This window comes from Scyliorhinus torazame, chromosome 14 (assembly GCF_047496885.1).
Source record: "Scyliorhinus torazame isolate Kashiwa2021f chromosome 14, sScyTor2.1, whole genome shotgun sequence".
NCBI lineage: Eukaryota > Metazoa > Chordata > Chondrichthyes > Carcharhiniformes > Scyliorhinidae > Scyliorhinus > Scyliorhinus torazame.
The window spans coordinates 48,448,768-48,475,414 of NC_092720.1; the positions used below are offsets into that span (position 1 = coordinate 48,448,768).

The following is a 26,647-nucleotide window of genomic DNA, read 5'->3' on the forward strand; positions in this document are numbered from 1 at the left end:
AATAAAAATGTTGCTGTAATTTAAATGATGGGAAAGTAAAGAACAGGGAAGAGAAAGGATTCCAGTTGGTGGATACGGTGCTGAAGGCATGGATATGGTCAGGAGGAGAGATCATATGGTTCCACGTTGAAAATTGGGGGGCACAGGATGCCCTCAAGGATCACTTTCAGAGAGACGTGGAAGCTAGTGGCCACAGGACACAGAGGTAAATTAGAGTCTGGATCTGAACACCTTGCAGCAATGCCACAAAAAGTCTAATTATCTTACAGAGGTGGTCAAGGCCAGTGAATCTATCATCATCATTTGACATCTCTCGCCCAACACATCACCAACCTGTCATGCTGTTCAATTCACTGCACCCCCATTAATTGCCTAGCACCAGTCTCTTGGCATTCAGGCCTTACACAAAATGTCCATATATTCTACCTTTCTCATTTAGCATCTTCCACAGCCATCAGCCTTCCAGCCACCCCTCACAGCTTTTGGCTATTTAACTGTGGTAGTCATATCACCAAAATACTCGATTGTTGCCCTTTCTGTGCAGGACAAAGTGTCACACAGCAGAAGGAAGGAGCAGAACAGGTGGAGGAAAATTACACTTGCATCTCCTGAGCCCTAAAGAGATGATTCTTTCTGTCATCAGGTTATCTCAAATGATAACTCAGTTTCTCAGAACATTGAGGGTAATGACACAGTCCTCCTAATTTTACCTATTTCAACTCCCAGTAGACATTAATTCTGCTATTGGCACGATGAGCAATCTTTGATCACGTGACCAAGGATCTCTTGCATCCCACCCATCTCCATTCCACCACACCAATCTTCTCTTCCTGATTTCATGCATTTAGATACCCAGGAACAGCAGCCCAAGAGAGCCCAGCATTGACGACAAAGCCACAAAAACTTAATTTGATACTTGCTTCCCAGATACTGATACTTTCCTTCGAGGTTTGTTTAGAGTTGGGTTCATAGAACATAGAATATTACAGCGCAGTACAGGCCCTTCGGCCCTTGATGTTGCGCCGACCTGTGAAACAACTCGAAAGCCCATCTACACTATTCACTTATCGTCCATATGTCTATCCAATGACCATTTAAATGCCCTTAGTGCTGGCGAGTCCACTACTGTTGCAGGCAGGGCATTCCACACCCTTACTACTCTCTGAGTAAAGACATCTGGTGAGCCACATGTGATTGAATGGGCCGCAGCCAGGCCAAGGGAACGGATGGTTCATGTGCAGTTCACTGGAGGGTAAGATCTGCTACAGGGGAGTCAAATGAGAACTTAGATAGGGTACCATACAGAGCATGCTGATGGACATGCACACTAAAATACTGGGTACATTGGCTGGCCAACCTGGAAGCCTCCTGTCAATGCCAAGGAACTCAGAGGATTCTAGCTTCAACTTGGCAGTGATGAAGATGCATAACTTGCCCTTTCCTTGTCCATTTCCTTGTGCTGAAGTTCCTGAGGCACTGCCACTACTGGTCTTTCCTACTTTTGTGTGGACAGGTTACCTTATCCTCCACTCTCCCTCTGAGGATGCAGCGACAATCCTTCACAAATCCAGGCACTGCAGCATATCCAAAATCACTCCAGAACACTTTCAGATAATTTGCAACAGAAAAAGATTCTAAAGAATTACTTTATCTGCAAACTGAATGCCTGGAAGAACATTCATTCAAGACCCGCCTTGAAGTAGAATGCTTATTGTTTTCAGAGTGATCTATGAATTTGTGGCCTTGTCCCCCACAGTCCAAATTTGGTGTTCGAGGGTCACATAAATTGGTTGGACTGGGTGACGGCAGAATTACATTGATAAAAGTCCTGCTCTGCATACAGGGAGGACCCATATGTGGCTTTCTCCTCGCAGAACACTACATGCACAGTGCCAGAGGCAGCCAGCAGCGCAGTGCACCCCAGGAAAGATTTTATTACACCAGTCTATTTCATGCCTTTTACATTTACAATCAGTAAAAATAGTATTAATAATAACTCACCTCTGCAGACTTGGCCTGAGTCAACCTTTCTGTATCCTCTATTACACTCACATGTAAGTTGATCAGAGGATAGGAAACATTTCGCATTTGTGCAGCTGAGGGTGCAACTTTCAATAGCTGTAATGACAGAGCCAGCAATATTTATTAAAAAGTTCACTTTCAGAATAATACCTTCTGTCCAAGTAACTCTTTTTCATCCAATGATGTCATAACATTGGTATAAATAGATAAACTTCTTGAATTTACCAATGTAATACTTGTTAATATTAAAGTTGATGAACCTGAATGTAATTTCTTACACTTCACTGATATTCTGCATTTATTTGGTTGAATTACATTCAGTAATTTAATAGCCTACATTCTCAGGCTCAGTAATTCTGTTAAACTAATATCTCAGACATGGAAACTTAGATTCCTTACAAAGGGTCCATGGTATAAAGAACAAAGAGAAAGAAAAGTACAGCACATGAACAGGCCATTCAGCCCTCCAAGTCTGCGCCGACCATGCTGCCCGTCTAAACTAAAATCTTCTGCACTTCTGGGGTCCGTATCCCTCTATTTCCATCCTATTCATATATTTGTCAAGATGCCCCTTAAATGTCACTATCGTCCCTGCTTCCACCACCTCCTCCGGCAGCGAGTTCCAGGCACCCACTACCCTCTATGTAAAAAACTTGCCTCGTACATCTCCTCTCAACCTTGCCCCTCGCACCTTAAACCTATGCCCCCTAGTAATTGACCTCTCTATCCTGGGAAAAAGTCTCTGACTATCCGCTCTGTCTGTGCTCCTCATAATTTTGTAGATCTCTATCAGGTCGCCCCTCAACCTCCTTCGTTCCAGTGAGAACAAACCAAGTTTATTCAACCTCTCCTCATAGCAAATGCCCTCCATACCAGGCAACATCCTGGTAAATCTCTTCTGCGCCCTCTCTAAAGCCTCCACATCCTTCTGGTAGTGTGGCGACCAGAATTGAACACTATACACCAAGTGTGGCCTAACTAAGGTTCTATACAGCTGCAACATGACTTGCCAATTTTTATACTCAATGCCCCGGCCAATGAAGGCAAGCATGCTGTACGCCTTCTTAACTACCTTCTCCACCTGTGTTGCCCCTTTCAGTGACCTGTGGACTTGTACAGCTAGATCTCTCTGATTGTCAATACTCTTGAGGGTTCTACCATTCACTGTATATTCCCTACCTGTATTAGATCTTCCAAAATGCATTAGCTCATATTTGACCGGATTAAACTCCATCTGCCATCTCTCCGCCCAAGTCTCCAAACAATCTAAATCCTGCTATATCCTCTGACAGTCCTCATCGCTATCCGCAATTCCACCAACCTTTGTGTCATCTGCAAACTTACTAATCAGACCGGTTACATTTTCCTCCAAATCATTTTTATATTACGAACAACAAAGCACTGAACCCTGCGGAACTCCACTAGTCACAGCCCTCCAATCAGAAAAGCACCCTTCCATTGCTATTCTCTCCCTTCTATGACCTAGCCAGTTCTGTATCCATCTTGCCAGCTCACCTCTGATCCCCCGTGTGACTTCACCTTTTGTACCAGTCTGACATGAGGGATCTTGTCAAAGGTCTTACTGAAGTCCATATAGACAACATCCACTGCCCTACCTGCATCAATCATCTTTGTGACCTCCTCGATAAACTCCATCAAGTTCGTGAGACATGACCTCCACTTCACAAAACCGTGCTGCCTCTTGCTAATACGTCCATTTGCTTCCAAATGGGAGTAGATCCTGTCTCGAAGAATTCTCTCCAGTAATTTCCCTACCACTGATGTAAGGCTCACCAGCCTGCAGTTCCCTGGATTATCCTTGCTACCCTTTTTAAACAAAGGAACAACAATGGCTATTCTCCAATCCTCCGGGACATCACCTGAAGACAGTGAGGATCCAAAGATTACTGTCAAGGCCTCAGCAATTTCCTCTCTTGCCTCCTTCGGTATTCTGGGGTAGATCCCATGAGGCCCTGGGGACTTATCCACCTTAATATTTTTCAAGACGCCAACACCTCGTCTTTTTGGATCTCAATGTGACCCAGGCTATCTACACATCCTTCTCCAGACTCAACATCTACCAATTCCTTCTCTTTGGTGAATACTGATGCAAAGTATTCATTTGGTACCTCGCCCATTTCCTCTGGCTTCACACATAGATTACCTCCCCTGTCCTTCAGTGGGCCAACCTTTTCCCTGGCTACCCTCTTGCTTTTTATGTACGTGTAAAATGCCTTGGGATTTTCCTTAACCCGATTTGCCAATGATTTTTCGTGACCCTTATAGCCCTCCTGACTCCTTGCTTAAGTTCCTTCCTACTTTCCTTATATTCTACACAGGCTCCGTCTGTTCCCAGCCTTCTAGCCCTGACAAATGCCTCTTTTTTCTTTTTGACGAGGCCTAAACAAAAGGTCTTCACACTGCTTTTAACGCATTTGTTATTATAAGTCATTGAGGAAAGTACAATTTATTTGCTCATATTGGACTGGACATTTTGTTGTAATACAGAAATATATAATCCTACACAGTTTCTGATTATTTTTTGTATGATAGCAATGTTAGTTGCATGGATTGTCACTGGCATTATGTGTTAAAATGTAAATGGCCCAAACAGCCAAAAACGACAGAGGGGGAGAACCCTCCGGAAACCCTCCCATATTACGTTCAAGCTGGGGGGAGGTCAGGGATTGTTTTGGGGGCCTTGAAGATAGGGATGCCATTTAAAAACGTAGTCCCGATCTCTCGCTGCAATGGGGAGTTCCAGTGAGCAGAGCTCCCCGTTGTAAAAACGAGGCTATGTGCGACCTCGGCCGCGCGTTCCCCGTTCAGGTCGCTTATTCAAAGCAAGTCACGTTGAATAGTTATTTGTTTCTCGGCGTGCCAGGAAACACACGGCTAAACTCGCCTGCCAGGGGACTTTGTTCCCTTTTAGGAAGATCACGCCCATCATGTGTAAGGCATATCCCAATTCTATTGCAACAAAAATCCGATCACCGATGTTCAAAAACAAACAAAGTTGAACAGATATTGAGGTCAATCTGATTGTGTTAATATTGCAGGATGCTAATAGACATCTTGTTTTTCTTCTCTGTTGATGTTTATTTCCACTAAAAATGGACTAAATGCTTTATCATTAATATTACAAGTTATTTCTAGACTGCTGGCAAGTTTTAAATTTATTATATTGAAAATTAAATATTTTATCAAATATTCAACCTTTTGTTAAAAACTTCTGAAAACTTAAATACTTGATTTTTGTTTCCCATTCAGTATTTAAAAATGAACTCTCGAACAAAATAGATTGTGCAATCAAAAATGTCAAATCTGAAGACTGATGGTACTGGAGTCACATCACAGTATTAAACAATAGGGAAATGTAATGAATGGGGAGCACATGATCATTCTTGAAATATGGTCCCAATATATTTATAATTGCAGAAGATAATTAGATATGCATTGGAATTCCTACAGTTCCATGCTTTAGAAGATTGGCCTCATAAGCAACCTTGTAAGTCGGGCCCAAGCCATTTTCTCAGTGTGCAGGCTTGCTGCTAGAATAGGGCACATCAAAGCCATCCTGAGAGATAATAGCTACTTTGATTATAGATCATTGTTTGCTGTGTATCATGCAACTTCATGAATGGACCTGAGGCCATCACTTTCGGTCCTATAAAATGCCTCAGGGTACCATGGAAGGGTAAGGTATCTCACAAATTGAGCAACTGATGAACCTGCCGTTTCACGCTGCTACTATGAAGTAACAACACAATGGAAGTTGGTCACCAATCCAGATGCTGCCATTCAGTCAAAAAGACTTTATGCTGATCACACAAATGAATACTGTGAGATATGAATTTCAGTGGTGGTGTGATGCATGGTATGTCAGCCATATGTCAGAAAGACTGGCGGATCATATCAAACAGCATGACTCTTTGGCCATTTGCAACAAGCAAGTTGCTCATCTTATTGAATCAGCAAAACTCAAAAAAAAGTGTCAATCATTAGATTGCAAAATCGGACATTTCATAACAATCTTGGGTGTGCCAAGAATTTCACTGACAACCAATTTAAGCTTATTAGTCAAGTTTACAGTGAGGTTACATGCTAGAAGCTACATGTATTAATATACAGAGTCCTTTGCAGACAGAGCATGTACACACTGTGGTGATATGCTCAAGGGGTTAATGTAATTACACTACAACTAAGTAAACACTAAAGGGAGCACCAGAGATGCCATGACATGCAGACATACAGATAATGAACACATAGAATAGGACATGACCAATGGGCAGTCAAGACACCCAGAGGTGACACTACCCAAGTGGGTAACCCATAATTAAGGACAAGGTACACATGCTCTGTCTCTTTCCACAAGCGACACTTAGAGAGAAGGACAGGGGCAGATCAGAAGCATCACACCCACCACGTGGCTTAGAGCAGACTGGTTAGTTAGACTGAGTTACTATAGCAAGATTAGCAGGAGAGTCGAACTCATAGAGAACTGTGCTAATGGTTCAATAAATCACATTGAACTTACTTCAACTTCTGGAGTATCTTTTGGTCAAAGCTGCATCGAATTGCAGCCTGTGTTATCCCACAGTACATAACACATCATGGTGCCAGCAGTGCCTGTTGAATCTATATAGTTCAACTCAGCAATATCCGTGACTACCAGCAACAGCACCCAGGCAAGATGATCAAGATTTTGATTCCTCAGCAGCTCAGGTACCACGGCAATCTCAGTGCCAACTGGCGTGCATTCAAGCAGAGATTTGAGCTTTATATGGCAGCATCTGACCTAGATGGCGTGGCCGATGCTGAGAAGATCGATCTTCTACTCACCATTGCGGATGAAAGTGCAACAGAAATCTTCAACTCCTTCAAGCACTCCAAATGACAGGACAAGCGAAACTTCCAGACAGTCCTGGACAAGTTTGAAAACTACTGCGAGGTGAACACAAAAGAAATCAGTAGAACTGGTGCCTATACTCACCATGAGGCAAAGGTAGGCTTGCAGCAGAGGCAAATGGCAGTATTGATTGGCAGCTATCTTGCCCAAAGAGCCGCAAATGCGCAGTTCCTGAGAAGACGCGATCCGGCAAACCAGTGCTTTGTACATGCGCGAGAAGCCGCGCATGTGCAGTTCTGAAAAATGCGCGCTGTAAAGGAACGTCCGTTTGCGCATGCGTGGGAAGTCACGCATGCGCAGTTGCGAAAAGAGAGCACAATGAAGGAAAAGCGATCTGTGCATGCGCAATCCATTCCTACGCTCTACGTCACAAGCGTCTTGACGTCAGAGGCCCCGGACCACGTCCACTAAAGGGGAAATGTCTGAAAATAGTTCAAACATTTTTTAAAGCCACAAAACACAATTCTTTCACCGTGAACGACAGCACAGTGCCTGAACTTCGACCATTAGCTGAAAGTAACATCCGCAGAACCCTGCAACAAGCAGTTAGCACCACCCTAAGAGATGATTTAGTCCTTGAAGACTACGACTCAGACGATGATTACATCATTGGACGTGGCGACCTCAGTACTAAATCCGAACCGCAACGAGATGTGTTGTACATTGAAGCATCCGACACAGTCATGGACGAGTTCTTCGGATTTGAGGATCCTCAGCTCAGCACAGACGACATCCCGACCCATGAGTACAGGATTCTGCTGCGGCCTGACGCCAAGAGACAGAGAGCGATAGAAGCCCACTGGGGCTGTTTAGCACAGGGCTAAATCGCTGGCTTTGAAAGCAGACCGAGGCAGGGTAGCAGCACGGTTCAATTCCCGTAACAGCCTCCCCGAACAGGCGCCGGAATGTGGCGACTAGGGGCTTTTCACAGGAACTTCATTGAAGCCTACTTGTGACAATAAGCGATTTTCATTTAATTCATTTCACAGAGAGCGGCCTGACGCGAAGAAAGTGGTCCACGCACCACGAAGAGTCCCCAACTCCACACAGAGAGTGGTCCTCGCACCACAAAGAGTCCCCGACTCTGCACAGAAAGCGATGACAGACTCCACAGCGAGACCACTGCATGTCTCCACACAGAGAATACAGAAAGACTCCACAGCGAGACCACTGCACGACTCCGTTGAGAACGCACAGATCGACTCCACAGCGAAACCACTGCATGACTCCACACAGGGAACGATGCCAGACTCCACAGAGAAAGCGATACATACCTCCACAGCGAGCTCGTTGACTGACTCATCGATGGAAGCAATGCAAGACTCCAGAGCGCAGTCCTTGCATGAAAAAGACCATGAAGGGCTAGCAACCTTATCTGAGCAACCAGCAGCAGCCGATGCAAGTCTGCCACGCTCAAGTGCACAGCAAGACGACTATGATAGCCTACTATGCTTATGTGAACAACAAAAAGACTGACAGTCTACCCAGATTATTTGAGCCACCAGAAGAAGACTCTGACAGTCTACCCAGCTCATCAAACTGACAAGAAGATAATGAAGGTCTACCCACTGTATGTGTGACAAGTGACAAAGGCTTCACAATTCCAATACAAGATGTGCGACATCTCAGCGAGACAGACAGATCTCAGCTAGTATGTACAGAGGCACTCGACAATCAAAGTGAGGCTACTAGTGACTCCAGTGACACCACGTTAATTCAAACCTCATCTACTTGAGCCTCTCCACAAGGACCTGAAATGACTCCAGAAGACATCAAGAAACCAAAGGTGATTCAGGTGAACCAGCAAGGGCTCCAGACGGGGAGCATTGACAAGCCAAAGATGATTCCAGTGAACCGGACATGACTCCAGACGGGGAGTGCCAAGGAATCAGAGACGGCACGCTCAATGAAACAGCAGATGCCACAAAGGACACTGATACAAGTAACTTTGTGAAGGACTCGCATTATCCACTCGGGGTGGTCACTGAGCACAAGAAGCACAACAACAAAGACAACAACAAGAAATGTACCAGAGGCAACAAACACAACAACAAGCACGTCAATAACAACAATGACAACAACACTGGAGCAACGACTGGTACGACATGGTACAATTCTGCAAATGCAGGACAATGTAACAGAACAGCTCCTAACACTGGCAACAGTACAGACATACCATGGCATAACGACAAATCTCACCAATTCAAGTTTGCTCCATTACGAACAAGCAAGCCAGCTTTCAAGGCAGATGACATACTGCATCAATATCGCAATCACAAGAAACAGTCCAGGTCGGACAACACAGATGACATACTGCATCGCTACCACAAGCATCGGAAAAAAAAAAGAGTCCAACTCAGATAACGCAGTGATTTGACCATTTGAACACCTCTTGATGACTTCTTGGTTCCTTAAGCTCAGGGACACTGACAGCGTTCACAAGGAAATGACAACATCAACATCGACACTTCAATGACAAAACAAAAAAGCCACTCGACCATATAAATTCATGAACTTTGGACTCATAAATATTATTTGGTTTTGTATAATCAGCACTGTCATCATGATTTATACATGTCATCATTTATCTACCTATTTTATGCAATTTTCTTTAACAAACTGCAGAAAATATGTAACACGAAGAAAGGGGGGATGTGGTGATATGCATCACTGTATATACACAAGGGGTTAATGTAAATACACTACAACTAAGTAAACACTAGAGGGAGCACTGGATATACCATGACATGCAGACATACAGCTAATGAACACATAGAATAGGACACGACCAATGGGCAGTCAAGACACCCAGAGGTGACACTACCACAAGGGGGCAAACCATATATAAGGACAGGGCACACATGCTCTGTCTCTTTCCACAGGCGACACTTAGAGAGAAGGACAGGGGCAGATCAGAAGCATCACACCCACCACGTGGCTTAGAGCAGACTGGTTAGTTAGACTGAGTTACTATCGCAAGATTAGCAGGAGAGTCGAATTCATAGAGAACTGCGCTAATGGTTCAATAAATCACACTGAACTTACTTCAACATCTAGAGTATCTTTTGGTCAAAGCTGCATCGGCAGCCTGTGTTATCCCAGAGTACAGAACACATCACACACATTTTACCTGTTTCAACTGAATAAAATAGGTGACAGCCATTCCCTAGTTCATTTCCCAGGGCAGTTCCTTGACCAATCAGAGTCAACTTACCTGGTTTGCATTTCAACAAAGTTTGGCAGTTAACTGCCAGTCATCTGTTAACTTGTGCATTCTCAATGTCAATGCCTCAACCAATCAGAATCCAAACCAATTACCACTCTTCTCGTGAAATATAAATTGTTCTTCCCTTTACATTTCATATGTTTATGGATTCAAGAAAAAAGCTTCAACAACATGTTTTTTTTCAGCAATATTCAAGCTCTGTACTACTAAATGGTTATTCAGAAGGTACTTATTGTGACATTTGTAACTTTCCTCTTACCTCTGCAACTTGTTTTGTCTGAATCCAATTTAAATCCAGTTTGACAACTGCATTCGTAGCCTTTATTGTCTTCAAACTTATTGCGTTCGATGCAAATCTGCTCACACTGATTATCTCCATTGCTGCATTCATCAAAATCTGGAAGTTCAATCATGGATGCAGTTCAACTACATTGAAATGTAATTTGTGCAATGTCTCACCACCTCTTTATCACTGAACAGTAAACAAACAATGTTGATGTGCTAACAGGCAGCTATTGTGACTGTGATCTTTCCTTGCAGTGAGTTAAAATCCACAGTTTGAAATGTAACCTTTAGCACCTGCTTGGCTGTGAAAGTAATCCCATAATCGGATTGGATTGTGACAATTATTCTGGAGCTATTTTGGGGCTCAGACTGCATGAGCTGCACACACCTGTGATGCCCCCACTGGAAACTCATGTCCCCAGGAACATACGTGCAGTACCTGTGGAGTTTCTATTTGTTGCTCGTGCCCCAGGATGGCAGATTTTTGGTTGTTTCCTTCACTGGCAGTGGCCTGAAGGGAAGCACCTGAAGTGCCCTTGGGATCTGTTGAGGACCCAAGCATAACATCCGTGGAACTGGGTGATAAAAGGGTGGCTATCTTTAAGGGTAATGTAATTTCAAGATTTATCCAAGACAGGACAACTCTGCCAAATGTTTTCATCTAATAATTCCACACGTATGATAGTTAAAATTATCTTTTGACAGGGTGTGAAGAAGCAGAGATTCATTTGGTCTTCTTTCGGTACCATAATCAACACCGTTTTATTGGTCTATCAGTCATAACATTCTTCTTACATTGTAAGTCTGAACTTAAACGTCACATCAATAATTTTCTAAAGTCATCATTGATAAATAATACCAGTCATCTCACTGTCCACAGAATTCATTACTTTATAACCATTCACTTACAATGGAACAGAACAGCCTATATTTTCAATCAATGTCAGTGATTCCCCTACCTGTATTGTGCTGTACTTTCACTCCTGTATTGGACAAGTTGTCAGTAGTCTCAGTTATCACTGTGATGGTGTAAGTCTGTCCAGGTTGCAAATGAAAAAACTGAGCAAATAAATTTTGGTTTGGTCGTACAACAATCTGCTGCTTCTCGTCAAACATTGATGTCAACCGAATGACGTATGAATACACGTATCCCTTTGCTGCTGCCCAGGTAAATGCTAGAGAAGTGTTTCCGGTTCCATTGGATGAGAATGTGATGTTTGATACAAATGCTGGCACTGTATGAAGTGAAATAATTCGCACAATAATGTTCAACATTGGTAATTCTAACCATGTATGAAATATCCTAAAAGAAATAAAATAATATACCTGACCACAGTTTGCCTCTATCATGTCTATTTTTGGTTTTGAGAGAGATGGCAACAACTAATCAGCTCCCTAGAGATGGGTCCATCCTTAAAATATATTAGGGGCTGTTTGCCTCAGATTTAACCTCTGTTTTACATTTAATATATGGGCCTGTGTTTTCCGAGCCTTGGGAATCTGAAGGAAAGTGGGAATGGCTAGTTTTTTTTTTAGAATGGTTTGTGGACTAAGATCTTATGAGGAGCAGAAGTGCTTCCCACAGACATCCTGTAAACAATTCTGTCAAAAATCCAATTCCATTGACTGGCAAAATTACGTAGATTATCCTCATTACAAGTTCTCTGATGTTCAATCCCCTAAAGCCCAATATCCAAACTCTGCATTTAAACTCAAATATTGATCTTCCCCCTTAATATCTGAAGTCTGAACTGGTCCACCAGCTATTTCTCAATAATGTATGTCTAATCACGACTGGGAATACCATTCAGTAGATTTAACTAATGTTTTACCAATAAATTTGACAAGAAGTCCGGGTAACTCTTATTTCTGGATTTCCCAGCAGCCACCTCTCTCCGCTGTTCCCTTCCCACCTCCTCAGGGCTCGTAAGTCTGGAAGCATTGTAAATTTGACCATTTAGATTTTATTTTATAACTTTACCTGTGGTAACATTCAAATTGCGTGTTAGAGTTCTGTTGACTTTATCGATAAAGTAAATGTTCAGTGTATAAGTTTGACCTGGGCTTAGATCAACAAAACTACAGGTGTTCTTGCTGAAGTTGAAAGTACAAAGAAATGATCCATCTCCAGGAGATTTCTCAATATTATAGCGTCCACATGATTTTAAGGTCTTATCGGACCATTTTAAGGTAAAGCTTTGGTTTCCGACATTTTCTGTTGTAATGTTTCCAAGATCTAAAATATTTCACAGAGAATAATTTAAGTCAATAATTAAGTAACGTACAGAAGGATGATAGTAAAAAGACGACAAAAGGATAGCCCTGCAACAATGCACAATAAGGTACTTATGAACGTGGCAAATTAAATCTCCTCACTGGTATTTTAGAGTGCATTTTGAAACAGTAATAGATGCTGGAGAACAATTTTATAAAAAAGCCATAAGAAACTACTAAATAATTTTGAATAAACCTGGTATTCCGCAGTAAATAAAATATTATCAGGCATCCTGAAGGAGTGAATAATGAGCACCTAGGGAGATAAAAAGGACTCAGCATGGCTTTATGGAAGGCAGCTTTTAACTATCAAACCTATTGGACTTCTTAAACAAGTTAATGTACCCAGTGGAAAAGAGCCACACAGTGGATGAATTAGGGGCTAAACGTCCGACTATGTCGTGGTAACTATGGCAAAGATCTTAGGCGGGATTTAATGGGAATGAAACTGAGTCCCATTTTCAGCATCAGGCTGTTTACCATCACTTGCAGAGCAGAGAACGACCCCACTATTTTTTTAATTTAAAGTACCCAATTCCTTTTTTCCAATTAAGGGGCAATTTAGCATGGCTAATCCACCGACCCTGCACATCTTTGGGTTGTGGGGATGAGACCAACGCAGACACGGGGAGAATTTGCAAACTCACATGGACAGTGACCCGAGGCCGGGATTGAACCCGGGTCCTTGGCGCCATGAGGCAGCAGTGCTCACGACCACCCTACGACCCCACTATTAAATGGAACTCTGCTTCATTTTGGGCTGCAGCAAGGAATGCCCTTCCTAAACCGTACTTAGGCTCATTTCCTGCACTAACAAGATCAGCTCACCAGTGCAAGAATAGATCAGGGCCCCATCGGGATCTCTGGACACCTCCAGCACAGCCTCTGGATGCCCCCCCCCCAATGCCCCAACTTACCAATTAGGGGGTCCTCAAACCTTTGCTCCTCACCTCATAAGGGAAGGACACACCTGGGCTCAATCCCCAGCATGAGCAAGATGCCCCCAGGCTGACTACCCCTTTGCCAAGATGGCTGCTCACCTTCTCCAATTCCCACAGCAGCCATTTTGCTGGCTTCATAAATAGGTGTGCTAAAGAGCACCCACGTGACCACTTGCTGGGGAGCCGGGTAGATCTCAGGAGACTGTTAGATTGGGGGTCTATCCCATTAATGGGATGCAGATTGGTCTTAATTGATGATTGTTGGTTTCTCGCCACGCTGTGGCGCAATCCTGATCTTGCCAACATGAGTGGGTCGGTTAGATCGAACACCTGCCGTGCTTCTGGATTTTGGATTCTCCCGCGGTCTAACCGGCTTGCTTGGATTCACGCCTGGCACGGCCATTAGATCACACCAAAAGTCAACACTTCAAGTAGAATTTGACTTTCATTCAGAACTGAAGGAAGGGAGAAATGTGTTGGGTTATATGCCATTGATATGAGGGAGGGGAAAAAAAAACAAAGGGAAGGTCTGGGATAGAGGGTGGAAGGGATTTATTGACAAAGATATCATGGAATAAAAGGCAAAGGGAGATTAATGCTCCTTTGACTCACTTAATGGTAGGAACAAGTGAATGTTCAGCAACCTATGCTATCCTCCCATTCTGTCTCCTGCCGATACTCCAGGTTCACATAATCTGGATGAAATTATTGCCTACCCTTCATCGGACATGAGCCTCCCACAATCTGAAGATTTCACTTTCCTGGGGTCCCTTCCATTACCAGTGTTCATTTGTTTGTATTATTCTAAGCTTCCCAAGGAAATTTAGGATTTAAATGTGATCAGTGCCTTTGTGCAGGACTGCACAGTAGGTTTCTTCCTAATCAGGGATCTATGGTTATAAGACTGTGGAAAGGGAATAAACTGCGGGAATGTGCCCAAAGGGGTCATTGTGTGAGTCTATACCCCAAGCAGTGAGAGGCACTCATAGGAAATATGGGTAGCAGATGATGTTAAAATATTATGGGTTAATTTTTGATTTAGGTAGATACAAAGCAATCTCACCATTTGTTCATTGTATTGCTCAGTTTTTACCTAATTTATAATTAAATGATCATTGCAACCCAAATATTCAGCTGGAAACGCCAAATGAGCACTTCCAGATAACTTGGGAGGTAGGGGCAGGAAAGGAAATCTGGTGACCGTGGAGGTGAGCTGACAGGAACATCTTAATGTGGAGGAAACAGGGACTCTACAGACAGACAGGCTTTAGAAAAGATGAGGGTCCAGGATGTGCATTCAGGCTACCTCTGGTTCACGAAAAGCACTGAAAATAACTAACCACAATGATTTTCCAAGTAGCTTCCATTGGTTATTTTAAGGATAATTGGTTGAATTTTAATTCCAGTCCAACTGAGCAAATTATGCACAGTATGTGCTCTGCCTAGCAGAAGACCAATATTGCATTGGGATCCTAAATATCTTATAGAATCTGGATCAAATACTTTGTTGAAGCTCCCATCTACTTCAGGTTAGAACATTGGCTGTCTAATTAAAGGCCCTTTCAAAACAGACAAGATTAATAAAAACACCACTTTTGTGTCACTGTTACATAATTCATAATTCATGCTGTAAATGAGGAAGTGTTGAGATACAAATTGCCCCCTGGAGGTCTGGTGCTGGATTCTCCGCACCCCGGAGCCAAAATTGCGTCCGGCCCCGGGGCGGGGAATCTATTTCCGCACAGGGAATCGGGACCGGCACGGGTTCCTCGATTCTCCGGCCCCTAAAAAGCCTCCGCGCCACGTATCTCCTACCTGCGGCCATTGCCAGAGGCCCGCCCGCTATTCTCCGCCCCCAACCTGCCGCAGTCCCGACGGTGTGGATCTAATGTGGTCCTGCCATTTGGGATACTCGCGTGGCGGCTGCGGACTCGGTCCGTGACCGCCATGGTTGGGGGAGGGCAGATCGGAGGGCGGGGGGGGGGGGTCATACGGGAACAGGCTATTTTTGGACGGGAGGTCCGTGTCAGGCGCTGCCGATCGGGGGCACTATTTAAGAGGTCCAGATCCGCAGTCCTTTTTAAGACAAACAGTGATTATCTTAGCAACCAGTAAATCAAATACACCCCCCAAAGAATACAACACTAAGTAATCTGTATGCTGTGCTTTTACACCCAAAAGACTTAACAAACCTTCAAACAGGAGCACATTAGGTTTGGATTTAATACTGAGACCTTTTACAATTCTGAGAACGCCAAATGATCCATAGATAGTCTTTGGATGGCAGAGATCAACAGCAGTGCAGCTCATTGAAAAAACACAGACACAGCCAAGATTTTCTCAAACTGAAACTAAAAAGCAGAAGTAGAGCTTAGCTCCACCCACATTCTGACATCACTCCAGTAACATGAGCAGCTCCATTTCTTAAAGGTACATTTCTTAAACACCATTTCTTAAAGGGTACTCTCACATGACAATATTAATAATTTTAGACTATTTGGAAGAGGGATTTAGATATACTGCTAGATTCCACATTGATGGCATTAGAAAGATTTTCACAGTAACTTCATTGAAGCTTACTTGTGACAATAAGCGATTATTATTAAGATGATGGATTAGAAGTTTATCTTGGGTATGCAATATGAGCAGGACAAAAGCTGCCAATTGTACTCACCAATATTCACCTCTGGTGACTCGGTAGAACTGACTAACAGACAGCTGATGTGGTACTGCCTGTTTCATACCATTGCTCTTGTCAAACTTCTACTCCCCAGAAGTATGGGTTCCAGTAATTAAGAGCAGACTTATAAAGAATTCTGGTTTTGTCCAAGGTGAGGTGCTTAGGACATTCCAGGACATTTATTTTCAACTTTGGCACTGCATAGTTGGGTTACAATAGTCTTTTCCATTCCTGGGATTTCAGCAACATTTTGAAGTGCTGGGACTTGATTGTTGGCTTTCAATAAGTAACATTTGAAATCTTATACTTTGGTATAAAAGGAATATCGTAGATCTGATTGTTTCTGCATTTACATTCTTCCATCATAAAATCAGAAAGAAGTAAATAATTAAAATGCTCAGGAATCATGGGCGCGATTCTCCGACCCCCCGCAGGGTCAGAGAATCGTTGGGGGCTGGCGTGAATCTCGCCCACGCCATGTTCCGAATTCTCCGCCACCAGAGAATCGGCGGGGGCGGGAACCGGGCCGCGCCGGTCGGCGGGGGCGGGAACCGGGCCGCGCCGGTCGGCGGGCTCCCCCCGGCGAGTCTCCGGCCCGCGATGGGCCGAAGTCCCGCCGCTGTCAACCCTCGCCAGCCGGCGTGGATTGAACCACCTACCTTACCGGCAGGGGCAGATGGCACGGGCGGGCTCCGGGGTACTGGGGGGGGGGGGCGCGGGGCGATCTGACCCTGGGGGGAGCCCCCACGGTGGCCTGGCCCACGATCGGGGCCCACCGTTCAGCGGGCGGGCCTGTGCCGTGGGGGCACTCTTTTTCTTCCACCTTCGCCATGGTCTCCACTATGGCGGAGGCGGAAGAGGCCCCCTCCACTGCACATGCGCGGGGATGCCGTGAGCGTCCGCTGACGCTCCCGCGCATGCGTCGCCCAGCGAAGTCCTTTCGGCGCCGGCTGGCGTGGCGCCAAAGGCCTTTCCCGCCAGCTGGCGGGGCGGAAATCACTCCGGCGCAGGCCTAGTCCCTGAAGGTGAGGGCTTGACCCCTAAAGGTGCGGAATTCTCCGCACCTTTGGGGCGGTGCGACGCCGGAGTGGTTCCTGCCACTCCATTACGCCAGATTCCCCCGCCCTGCCAGGTAGGGGAGAATCCCGGCCCTTATATAGGAGAAATAAATGCTACAATACCTTGTTCAGTAAATTCAGGGCACGGTGCTGTGGTAATCATTGATGTTGTGCTTGTAGGTAGAGAATGTGTGGTAATGACATTAGTGGAACCAATGGTAGATGTTTCAATGGTTGAAGATAGAGTACTGAATTGTTGAGAAAACAATGTAGATCTTGTTGCTGCTCTAGAGGTTGTCATATTCTGCATAACTGTATAGAAAAAGAATAAGGTAAAACAGAGTCATCAGAAAAGTAAACAGGGAATAAGAGTTTGGAGAATTAGCACATTCTGCTCTTATTTTTTACACAAATTAGTTGAAATGTAATTCCATATTTATTTCCAAGGGTTTCAATTTGAAATGAGTTCGGATAGAAGGAAGCTTTGAATAGGTGAGAAAATGCAATACATGGCTACCATGATCAATGCGCAGGGTTATGGGGATAGGCAGGGGACTGGGCCTAGGTTTGTGCTCTTTTGGAGGGCTGTTGCAGACTTGATGGGCAGAACGACCTCCTTCTGCACTGTAGGAACTCCCACAACTGGAATGCAAAATAACTTGAATACCACGGGAAAATGAGTCACATAGGACAATTTTAAGCAGGAGTAAGTTTAATAAGCATGTCATTAATAGATTTATGACCAATCCCAATTTATTGAATGGATAACCTCATGGAGTTGTTCTTCTCGATCATCATAAATTCATCGTTGAGAGTTGCAGATTGTTTTTTCTTTTTTTGAAATATTTTTATTACCGTTCTTCAGTTTTTGCATAATAATTTAACATATAGTGCACCTGAAACTTACATGTTGTGATGTTTCCTATTTACAGATTTTTACATACATTTTCTTTGACCAGCAACCCCCCCCATTGGTGGTCTGGTTCTTCCCTGGCACCAATTCTGGCCCTAAGTGTCATACTACTGTGCTCTGCTCCTCTCTTCTGCAATTTTTGTTGTTGAACTTGTGGGTTCGGCAGGAGAGGAAGGAGACTTCCTGCCACCTCCCCTCCTCCTTATTTCCCCCATGTTTCTCTCTGCGACTCCATCGGGTTCCCTCCTCACTTCCTCTCCCCTCCCCCTTTTCTCCTCTCCTTTGTGTGTGTTCCTAACTGCTCTTCTCCACCTACCTTTCCACCCTGCATTCCCTAGTTACTGTTGGCTTCGAAAACATCTTGGAACAGGCTGACAAATATCCCCCATGCTTTGTGGAAGCCCTCATCCAACCTTCGGATGGTGTACTTATCTTCTTCAGGTGGAGGAATTCCGGCAGGTCTGCGAGCCAGTCTGCAGCTGTGGATGATGCTGCTGATTGTCAGCCAAGCAGGATTCTCCAGCGTGTGATTAGGAAGCAAAAGCCAGGCCATCGGCCCTCTTCCCCATATGTAGTTTTGGCTGGTCCGACACCTTAAAGACTGCCACTCTCGGGCACGGTTTCATTCTCAACCGTGGACATCACCTCGAAGAAGGCTGTCCAGAACCCGAAGGCCCAGAACATGTTGGCATGGTTGGCCGGGCCTCCCTGGCACTGTTCGCATTTATCCTCCACTCCTGGAACAACCCGTTCATTCGGGATCTGGTCAGGTGTGCTCTGTGCACCATCTTAAACTGCATGAGGCTGAGCCTTGCGCAGGAGGAGGTGGAGTTGGCCCTACTCAGTGCTTCGCTCCAACCCACTTCCGTCCTCCCATTTCAGCTTAGCTCTGTCCAGTGGTGTCCTAGCCCTTTCCAGCAATTGTCCATAGATGCCCCATAGTTCCCCTCTCCTTACTGTCCGTGTTTATTAGCTCTGCCAGTAAAGTGTCTCTCGGGACATTAGGGTACCTCACCGTCTCCTTGCGGAGAAAGTGTTTGATTTGAAGGTACCGAAGTTCCTGTCCTGTCGGTAGCTCCTGATCTTCCGTCAGTTCGTCCAGGGTCGCGAGTCTGCAGATCGTTTTATTTTGACATTGACAACTGCTACCACGTCATTTTAAAATATTAAGCAATTTTCAGTTAAACATAGCAAAATGTTTGCTGATACAGTCAAAGCTTGAGAAAATCAATAAAGGTAGGTGGGAAGGGTGGTGGTTGAGGATATGCGGTTAACTCAATTGGATACACAACTAGTATGTGGATCAGATTAACACCTACAGCATACAGCTCCATCCCTATTCCATCTGAGGCAGACTTAAGCCTTGCATCTGTAGGCCATCCATAGTCAAACATCACAGCTCTTTGCCTTGATTCAACAAATAATTGCCAAGGACCTGACCTCAGACAGAGAACTAAAGGAGAAGCAGCATCTGGTAGGTATAGAATTTTCTAAAAATAATCATAAAGTCTGTTTTATTCTGTGACTACCAGAAAATCTCTCAGCTCCCTTTGGCTTTGCTGTCTTGTTTTGCTCATTTTGGGGATGATAACTGCAATGCAACATGTCTGCTCCTTGACATCCTAACAGCACTGATGAATAAAAGAGTATCCATGACTTACTCAGACATTCGCAGATATATTTTGATATCTGAATTCCCTGCCTGTGCTGAAAATAATCAGTTGAGGGTAAAATGCTCACTAAATGCAATATAGTTCATATTCAATCATAGTTTGCTTGTCAATTCATTTTTAACTCGTCATTTCTGGATGTTAGAGTATCGGATAGATGGCATTTGATGATTGCTTTGTTGGCTGCTACACAGAAGGAATCTTCAGTTTTAAACCCTTGTTGCTTCTGTCAGTAAATAAATGGCATCATTTTTTAAAAATGTTACTGTTCTCTACTGATTGGAACTGCACACAGTGATCGTGAAGCCTTTCTGGAAGTAGCTGCACAAAAGATACATCATGGAAATGGACAATCCCACAGCAAACAGCGTTTGATACATTGACGGTGAAAAAAGCATCTCTGCCAATCCTTGCACATTTCAACCCATATGCAGAAATGTATGTTGTCATAATATACACATCAGTATGTGATGGTGCAGAGACACACCCTGACTGACACACTGCAAGACCAATTAACACACACAACACAGCAGCCAATCACCAGTTAGGGCACGGTCACTATAAAGACAGAGGGCACTAGTTTTCCCGCTATTTCGGGATGCAGCCTCTGAGACAGATAGAGCCCGCAGTCAGTAGCACAAACATCCACCATGTGCTAGCAGTATAGGCTGGTCAGGTTAGGCATAGGTCTTCAGTCAATCTAACATAGCGTCGACCCACAGTGCAAGTATGTTTAACAGCTCTTAGTTAAATAAAATAGAGTTGTACAAGTGTTGGTAGCCTGTCTATGTTACTGCTAAGGTAAACACAGTCCCCACAGATCCAGAGTACCCAACACATCATGGTACCAGTATGTGATGTTAGAGTTTAATAGACCTACCTTCAAGTGATCTGCCTTTGACCAGCAATCAGCCATCCGGCAGTATGGACAGCGTCCGCCCTCCCCCGCTGTTCCGCATCACCGGCAACCTCGGTGCGAACTGGAAAATCTTTAAACAATGATTCCAGCTATACCTCGAAGCTACAGACCTGGAAGCTGCCTCAGACGCCAGGAAGATTGCTCTCTTCCTTTCCACGGCCGGGGACCACACCATCCATATCTTCAACTCTCTCACTTTTGCTGAAGGTGAAGACAAGTCCAAGTTCAAGACAGTCCTGCTCAAATTCGACAGTCACTGTGACATCAAAGTAAATTAAAGTTTTGAGCGCTATGTCTTTCAACAGCGTCTGCAGGGTAAGGATGAACCTTTTCAATCTTTCCTCACCCACCTTCGCATCCTCGCGCAGTCCTGTAAATACGGCTCCACCTCCGACTCGATGATCCATGACCAGATCGTTTTCAGTGTGCAATCGGACCCCCTACGCCAGCAGCTCCTCAAGGTTAAACAGCTCACCCTTGCGGTAGCCATCGAGACCTGCGTTCTGCATAAACACGCCACTAACTGATACTCGCACATTCAAGCGGCTGAAACGGCGAGGCTAGGTCCCCTTGAGGCAGAGCGGGTGCAACCATTAAACAACTCCAGGGCCTAAGCCTGGATGAGGGCGGCCATTTCGCGTGCTTTCCGCGGGCTCCCGCGGGGAAACCGAGGGGACGGCGAGGCATTAGACCGCACTGCGCAGGCGCGCACTACGTACGTCCACACCGCGCATGCGCAGTGGCGTACCGAACGTTCTGACGTCACGACATGCGGCAACTGTGGCTCCGCCCACTTAAAGCAGCAATGTCCTGCAAAATCCCGACGCTGTCTCCAATGTGGCAAGCTTGGCCACTATGCAGCCCTATGCAGGTCTGCTCAACCTACTACCTCTCGTCGCTCCAACCAGCCACGCAGGGATGTCCAAACCATCCAGCCACCGGTCACCGATTCCGACTTGATTCCGGACCTTGACACCGAGGACCCTAAAGCACCATTTCGGGTGGGCCTCATCACCAAACACAAGTTGCTCCAGAAGACAAAAGCCAAGTCTCTCCCAATATTCAGCATTGATCCGGACGACAAGTGATGTTCCACCCTCACGGTCAACCAATCCCGTATCCGATTCCGCCTGGACACCGGCGCTTCAGCCAACCTCATTGTGCGGTCTGACCTCGAAAGCCTCCATGTCAAGCCTACCATCCTGCCATCCGCCTGCCAGCTTCTGGACTATAATGGTAATGCCATTGCTGCCAGTGGCTCTTGCCAGCTTGAAGTGTCGCACCGGTCATTAAAGACTAACCTGTCATTCGAAATAATGGGATCCACTAAAGCCTCCCTGCTTGGTGCTCAGGCTTGCAAACTTCTAAACCTTGTCCAAAGGGTTCACTCCTTGTCACCGCTGACGCTTCCGCATCTCAGGACGCTGACTTTCGGACACAGCTGAACGCCATCATCACCCGATACCACGGTGTATTTGAGGGCATGGGCACACTCCCATACACTTATAAAATCTTGTTAAAACCAAATGCCACGACTGTGGTGCACGCACCTTGCAGGATACCAGCACCCCTCAAGGACCGCCTCAAGCAGCAGCTGCAGGACCTCCAGGACCAGGGCGTAATTTCGAAAGTTACAGAACCGACTGATGGGGTTAGCTCTATGGTGTGCGTGAAAAAAACATCCGGCGAATTACGCATATGTATTGATCCCAAGGACCTCAACCGCAATATAATGAGAGAACACTATCCCATTCCAAAGGGCGAAGAACTCACCTGTGAGATGGCTCGCCCCAAATTTTTCACCGACTAGAAGCATCCAAGGGGTTCTGGCAGATCCAACTCGACGCATCCAGTCGGAAGCTCTGCACCTTTAACACCCCATTTGGCCAGTATTGCTACAACCGAATGCCGTTTGGCATCATCTCTGCATCGGAAGTGTTCCACAGAATAATGGAGCAGATGATGTATGGTATCGAAGGGGTTCGCGTATATGTGAACGACGTCATCGTCTGGTCTACCACCCCGCAGGAGCACATTGATCGCCTCCAACGCGTCTTCCGACGAATCCATGAGCATGGCCTCCGCCTCAACAGGGCCAAATGCTCCTTTGGTCAAACAGAACTTAAATTCCTCGGAGACCACATTTCACAGTTTGGCGTGCAGCCGGATGCTGACAAGGTATCTGCCATTAAGGCCATGAAGACACCGGAGGACAAGAAGGCGGTCCTCCGCTTCCTGGGCATGGTCAATTTCCTGGGGAAATTCATCCCTAACCTCGCCTCCCACACCACGGCTCTCAGGAACCTGGTTAAAAAGAGGACCGAGTTCCAATGGCTCCCCACCCATGAACAAGAATGGCGGGAACTCAGGGCGAAGCTGACCAAGGCCCCGGTGTTGGCATTTTTCGATCCGGCCAAAGAAACAAAGATCTCCACGGATGCCAGTCAGTCCGGCATTGGAGCAGTGTTCCTTCAACGTGACGATGCCTCCTCATGGGCTCCTGTCGCATACGCGTCACGTGCAATGACGCCCACTGAACAGCGCTATGCGCAAATTGAAAAAGAGTGCCTGGGCCTTCTTACCGGAGTCGTCAAATTCCATGACTATGTCTATGGACTCCCAAAGTTCACAGTCGAGACAGACCACAGACCACTGGTCAATATCATTCAAAAAGACCTTAACGACATGACGCCGCGCCTGCAGCGCATTCTCCTTAAACCCAGGCGGTATGACTTTGAACGCGTCCACACCCCGGGTAAGGAGCTCATCGTCGCCGATGCACTCTCCCGATCTGTCACCACACCCTGTGACCCAGTGGGTTTCTTGTGCCAAATTGATGCTCAGGTGGCATTCGCCGCATCCAATCTGCCCGCCACGGACGAACAACTCATCCATATTCGTCGTGAGATGGCCAACGATCCCCTGCTCCAACGTGTCATGTGCCACCTGACAGACTGGTGGCTCAAGGGCCAATGCCCTCAATTCTATAACATTAAAGATGACCTGGCGGTGGTAGATGGAATTCTACTAAAGCTGGACAGGATTGTCATTCCGATGTGGAACCTCGTCCTTGAGCAGCTCCATGAGGGCCACCTGGGAGTGGAGAACTGCCGCCGACGGGCCCGTGAGGCAGTGTACTGGCCTGGAATCAACGTGGACATTGCCAACGCTGTTCTTAACTGCCTAACATGCCAGCGTTTCCAGCCTGCCCAGCCAAGGGAGACCTTGCAACCCCATGAGTTGGTCACATCCCCCTGGACCAAAGTGGGCATCGACCTGTTCCACGTACTTGGCCGGGACTATGTCCTCATAGTGGACTATTTCTCAAACTACCCGGAGGTAGTTAGGCTACACGACCTCACCTCAACTGCGGTCATTCGGGCGTGCAAGGTAACCTTCGCTCGCCATGGCATCCCGCTCACGGTCATGTCCGACAATGGCCCGTGTTTTGCCAGTCAGGAGTGGTCCAATTTTGCCAAACGATACAACTTCACACATGTCACCTCCAGCCCCATTACCCCCAATCCAATGGCAAAGCTGAAAAGGGGGTGCACATTGTCAAATGACTCCTGTGCAAGGCGGCCGATGCAGGATCCGATTTTTACCTCGCTCTGCTGCTTACAGGTCAGCTCCATTGTCCACCGGCCTGTCACCGGCTGAATTGTTGATGAATCGCGCGCTGCGGACGACGGTGCCGGCCATTCATGTTCCGGACTTGGACAACCTTCCGGTCCTTCGTCAAATGCAGTTGTCTCGGGCCCAACACAAATTGGCATACGACGCCCGCACCACGGATCTCTCTGCTCTGGCTCCTGATGACGAGGTCCGTGTCCAACTTCCCGATGGTGGTTGGTCCGCCACCGCTGTGGTGCTCAGACAAGTGGCCCCCAGGTCATTTTTGGTTTGTCTGCAAGCTGGCTCTCTTTTCGCCGAAATAGGCGGGCACTACGACTCCTTCTTCGCTCGCCACCAGATCATCATGTCCTGCCCCGCCGTCACGACGAACCCGTCACAGACTTTGCAGATCTCCCTTTCGCTCTGCCACCCTCTGAGTCTGACACAGTCCCGCCCATTCCAGAACAGGCGGCCCCTGACCCACCCTTGAGGCGGTCAACCAGAATTCGTCAACCACCTCAGAGACTGAATTTATGAATTGCCTTAATTCATGGACTCTTTGAACTCATGAACTGATTGTTTCGTTACCCTGTTTGATTAACTCACTGGTTTGTACATACTGTTGTTCTAGTTATATTTTGTGTTACATACTGTCTATCTGCACTAGACACCTTCTAATGTAAATATCTTAGAGTTTCTGTACATAGTCCTGTAAATATGCTCGCATGTGCCACACATAGTTAGGAACATTCGCATACTACATTATTTATTGCCACAAACACACATTTTTTTTAGAAAAGGGGGGATGTCATAATATACACATCAGTATATGATGGTGCAGAGACACACACTGACTGACACACTGCAAGACCAATCAACACTCACAGCATAGCAGCCAATCACCAGTTAGGGCACGGTCACTATAAAGACAGAGGGCACTAGTTTTCCCGCTCATTCGGGATGCAGCCTCTGAGACAGACAGAGCCCGCAGTCAGTAGCACAAACATCCACCATGTGCTAGCAGTATAGGCTGGTCAGGTTAGGCATAGGTCTTCAGTCAATCTAACATAGCGTCGACCCACAGTGCAAGTATGTTTAACAGCTCTTAGTTAAATAAAATAGAGTTGTACTATGACAAGTGTTGGTAGCCTGTCTATGTTAGCGCTAAGATAAACGCAATCTCCACAGATCCAGAGTACCCAACACATCATATGTCACAACAGATTTGTCAAGAAATGCGATATGAGCTGGACTCTCAGGACATTGAAGGATGAAAATGGTCCTTTGCCTTGGCATCACACCTGTTTGAGAACTGGACACAGAGTTGGAATCTATGCTTGTGAACACATGTATATGGTAGAAAGTTCATTCTCTGCACTAATCACCAAGCGCTGACTGCATTGTTACCCACATCAGAATCTGGACATCTTAATGCATCTGGTCAGATTGCTTTTATCTATTCAGTTTTGAAGTCAAGTATCTTGCAGGTTTACAGAACCGAGTACCTTACATGGTCAGCTGTACTATTATTGCAAACAGCATTAGCAATAGAAAGGCAACTTACAAAACTGAAGTCTATGTGATCACGGGGATCTCACATGTGTTTGTGAGTCTTGTCATGTAAGAGGAGATGGAGCCAAATCAGTGACAGACAGGGTACTGCAGAAAGCAAACCAGCACTGAAAAATTATGTGGCCTTGTAAAATAGATGAAGAACTGTTCTTATGATACAGAGTCTTCAATGATCTTGCATTGTTTGATAACTATTGTATTGCACACGGAACTTGGGCAGTTATTCCAGAAGAGCTACAGTGATGTGTATTGCATTTTGCCCCTGAAGGACATGTGGGTGTTGTTATGATGAAACAATGATCCTGTGGTATAATCGGGCAGCCAGCAATAGATCGCTGCAGAAAAGTTTGATAAAAATTCCATAGCATGTCCGCTAGTGAAAAATTAATTAAACTGCATCCTGCACCTCTACAACTGGACCCATGGCAATAAAACCATGGCAATAACTCCAAGTTAATATATTTGGAGAAGCATAAAAAGTCTCTAACAATTAACATTTTTTTTGTTGCTCATGATTTACATAGTAAATGGCCAAAAATTACTACAACAAATCCCATAACCAA

General features: G+C 45.6%; 1 protein-coding gene across 2 annotated transcripts in view; it reads right to left on the minus strand.

The window, feature by feature from the left end:
* Positions 1–26,647, minus strand: part of LOC140389708 (uncharacterized) — a 287,989-nt gene that overhangs the window by 236,665 nt on the left and 24,677 nt on the right. For both annotated transcript variants that reach the window (XM_072474126.1, XM_072474125.1), the window contains 5 exons: positions 17,519–17,707; positions 12,424–12,678; positions 11,402–11,677; positions 10,417–10,554; positions 2,002–2,118 (listed from right to left, as the gene is read on the minus strand). In XM_072474126.1, the coding sequence (XP_072330227.1) occupies positions 2,002–2,118; positions 10,417–10,554; positions 11,402–11,677; positions 12,424–12,678; positions 17,519–17,707 (975 nt within the window). The remainder of the gene's footprint in view (positions 1–2,001; positions 2,119–10,416; positions 10,555–11,401; positions 11,678–12,423; positions 12,679–17,518; positions 17,708–26,647) is intronic.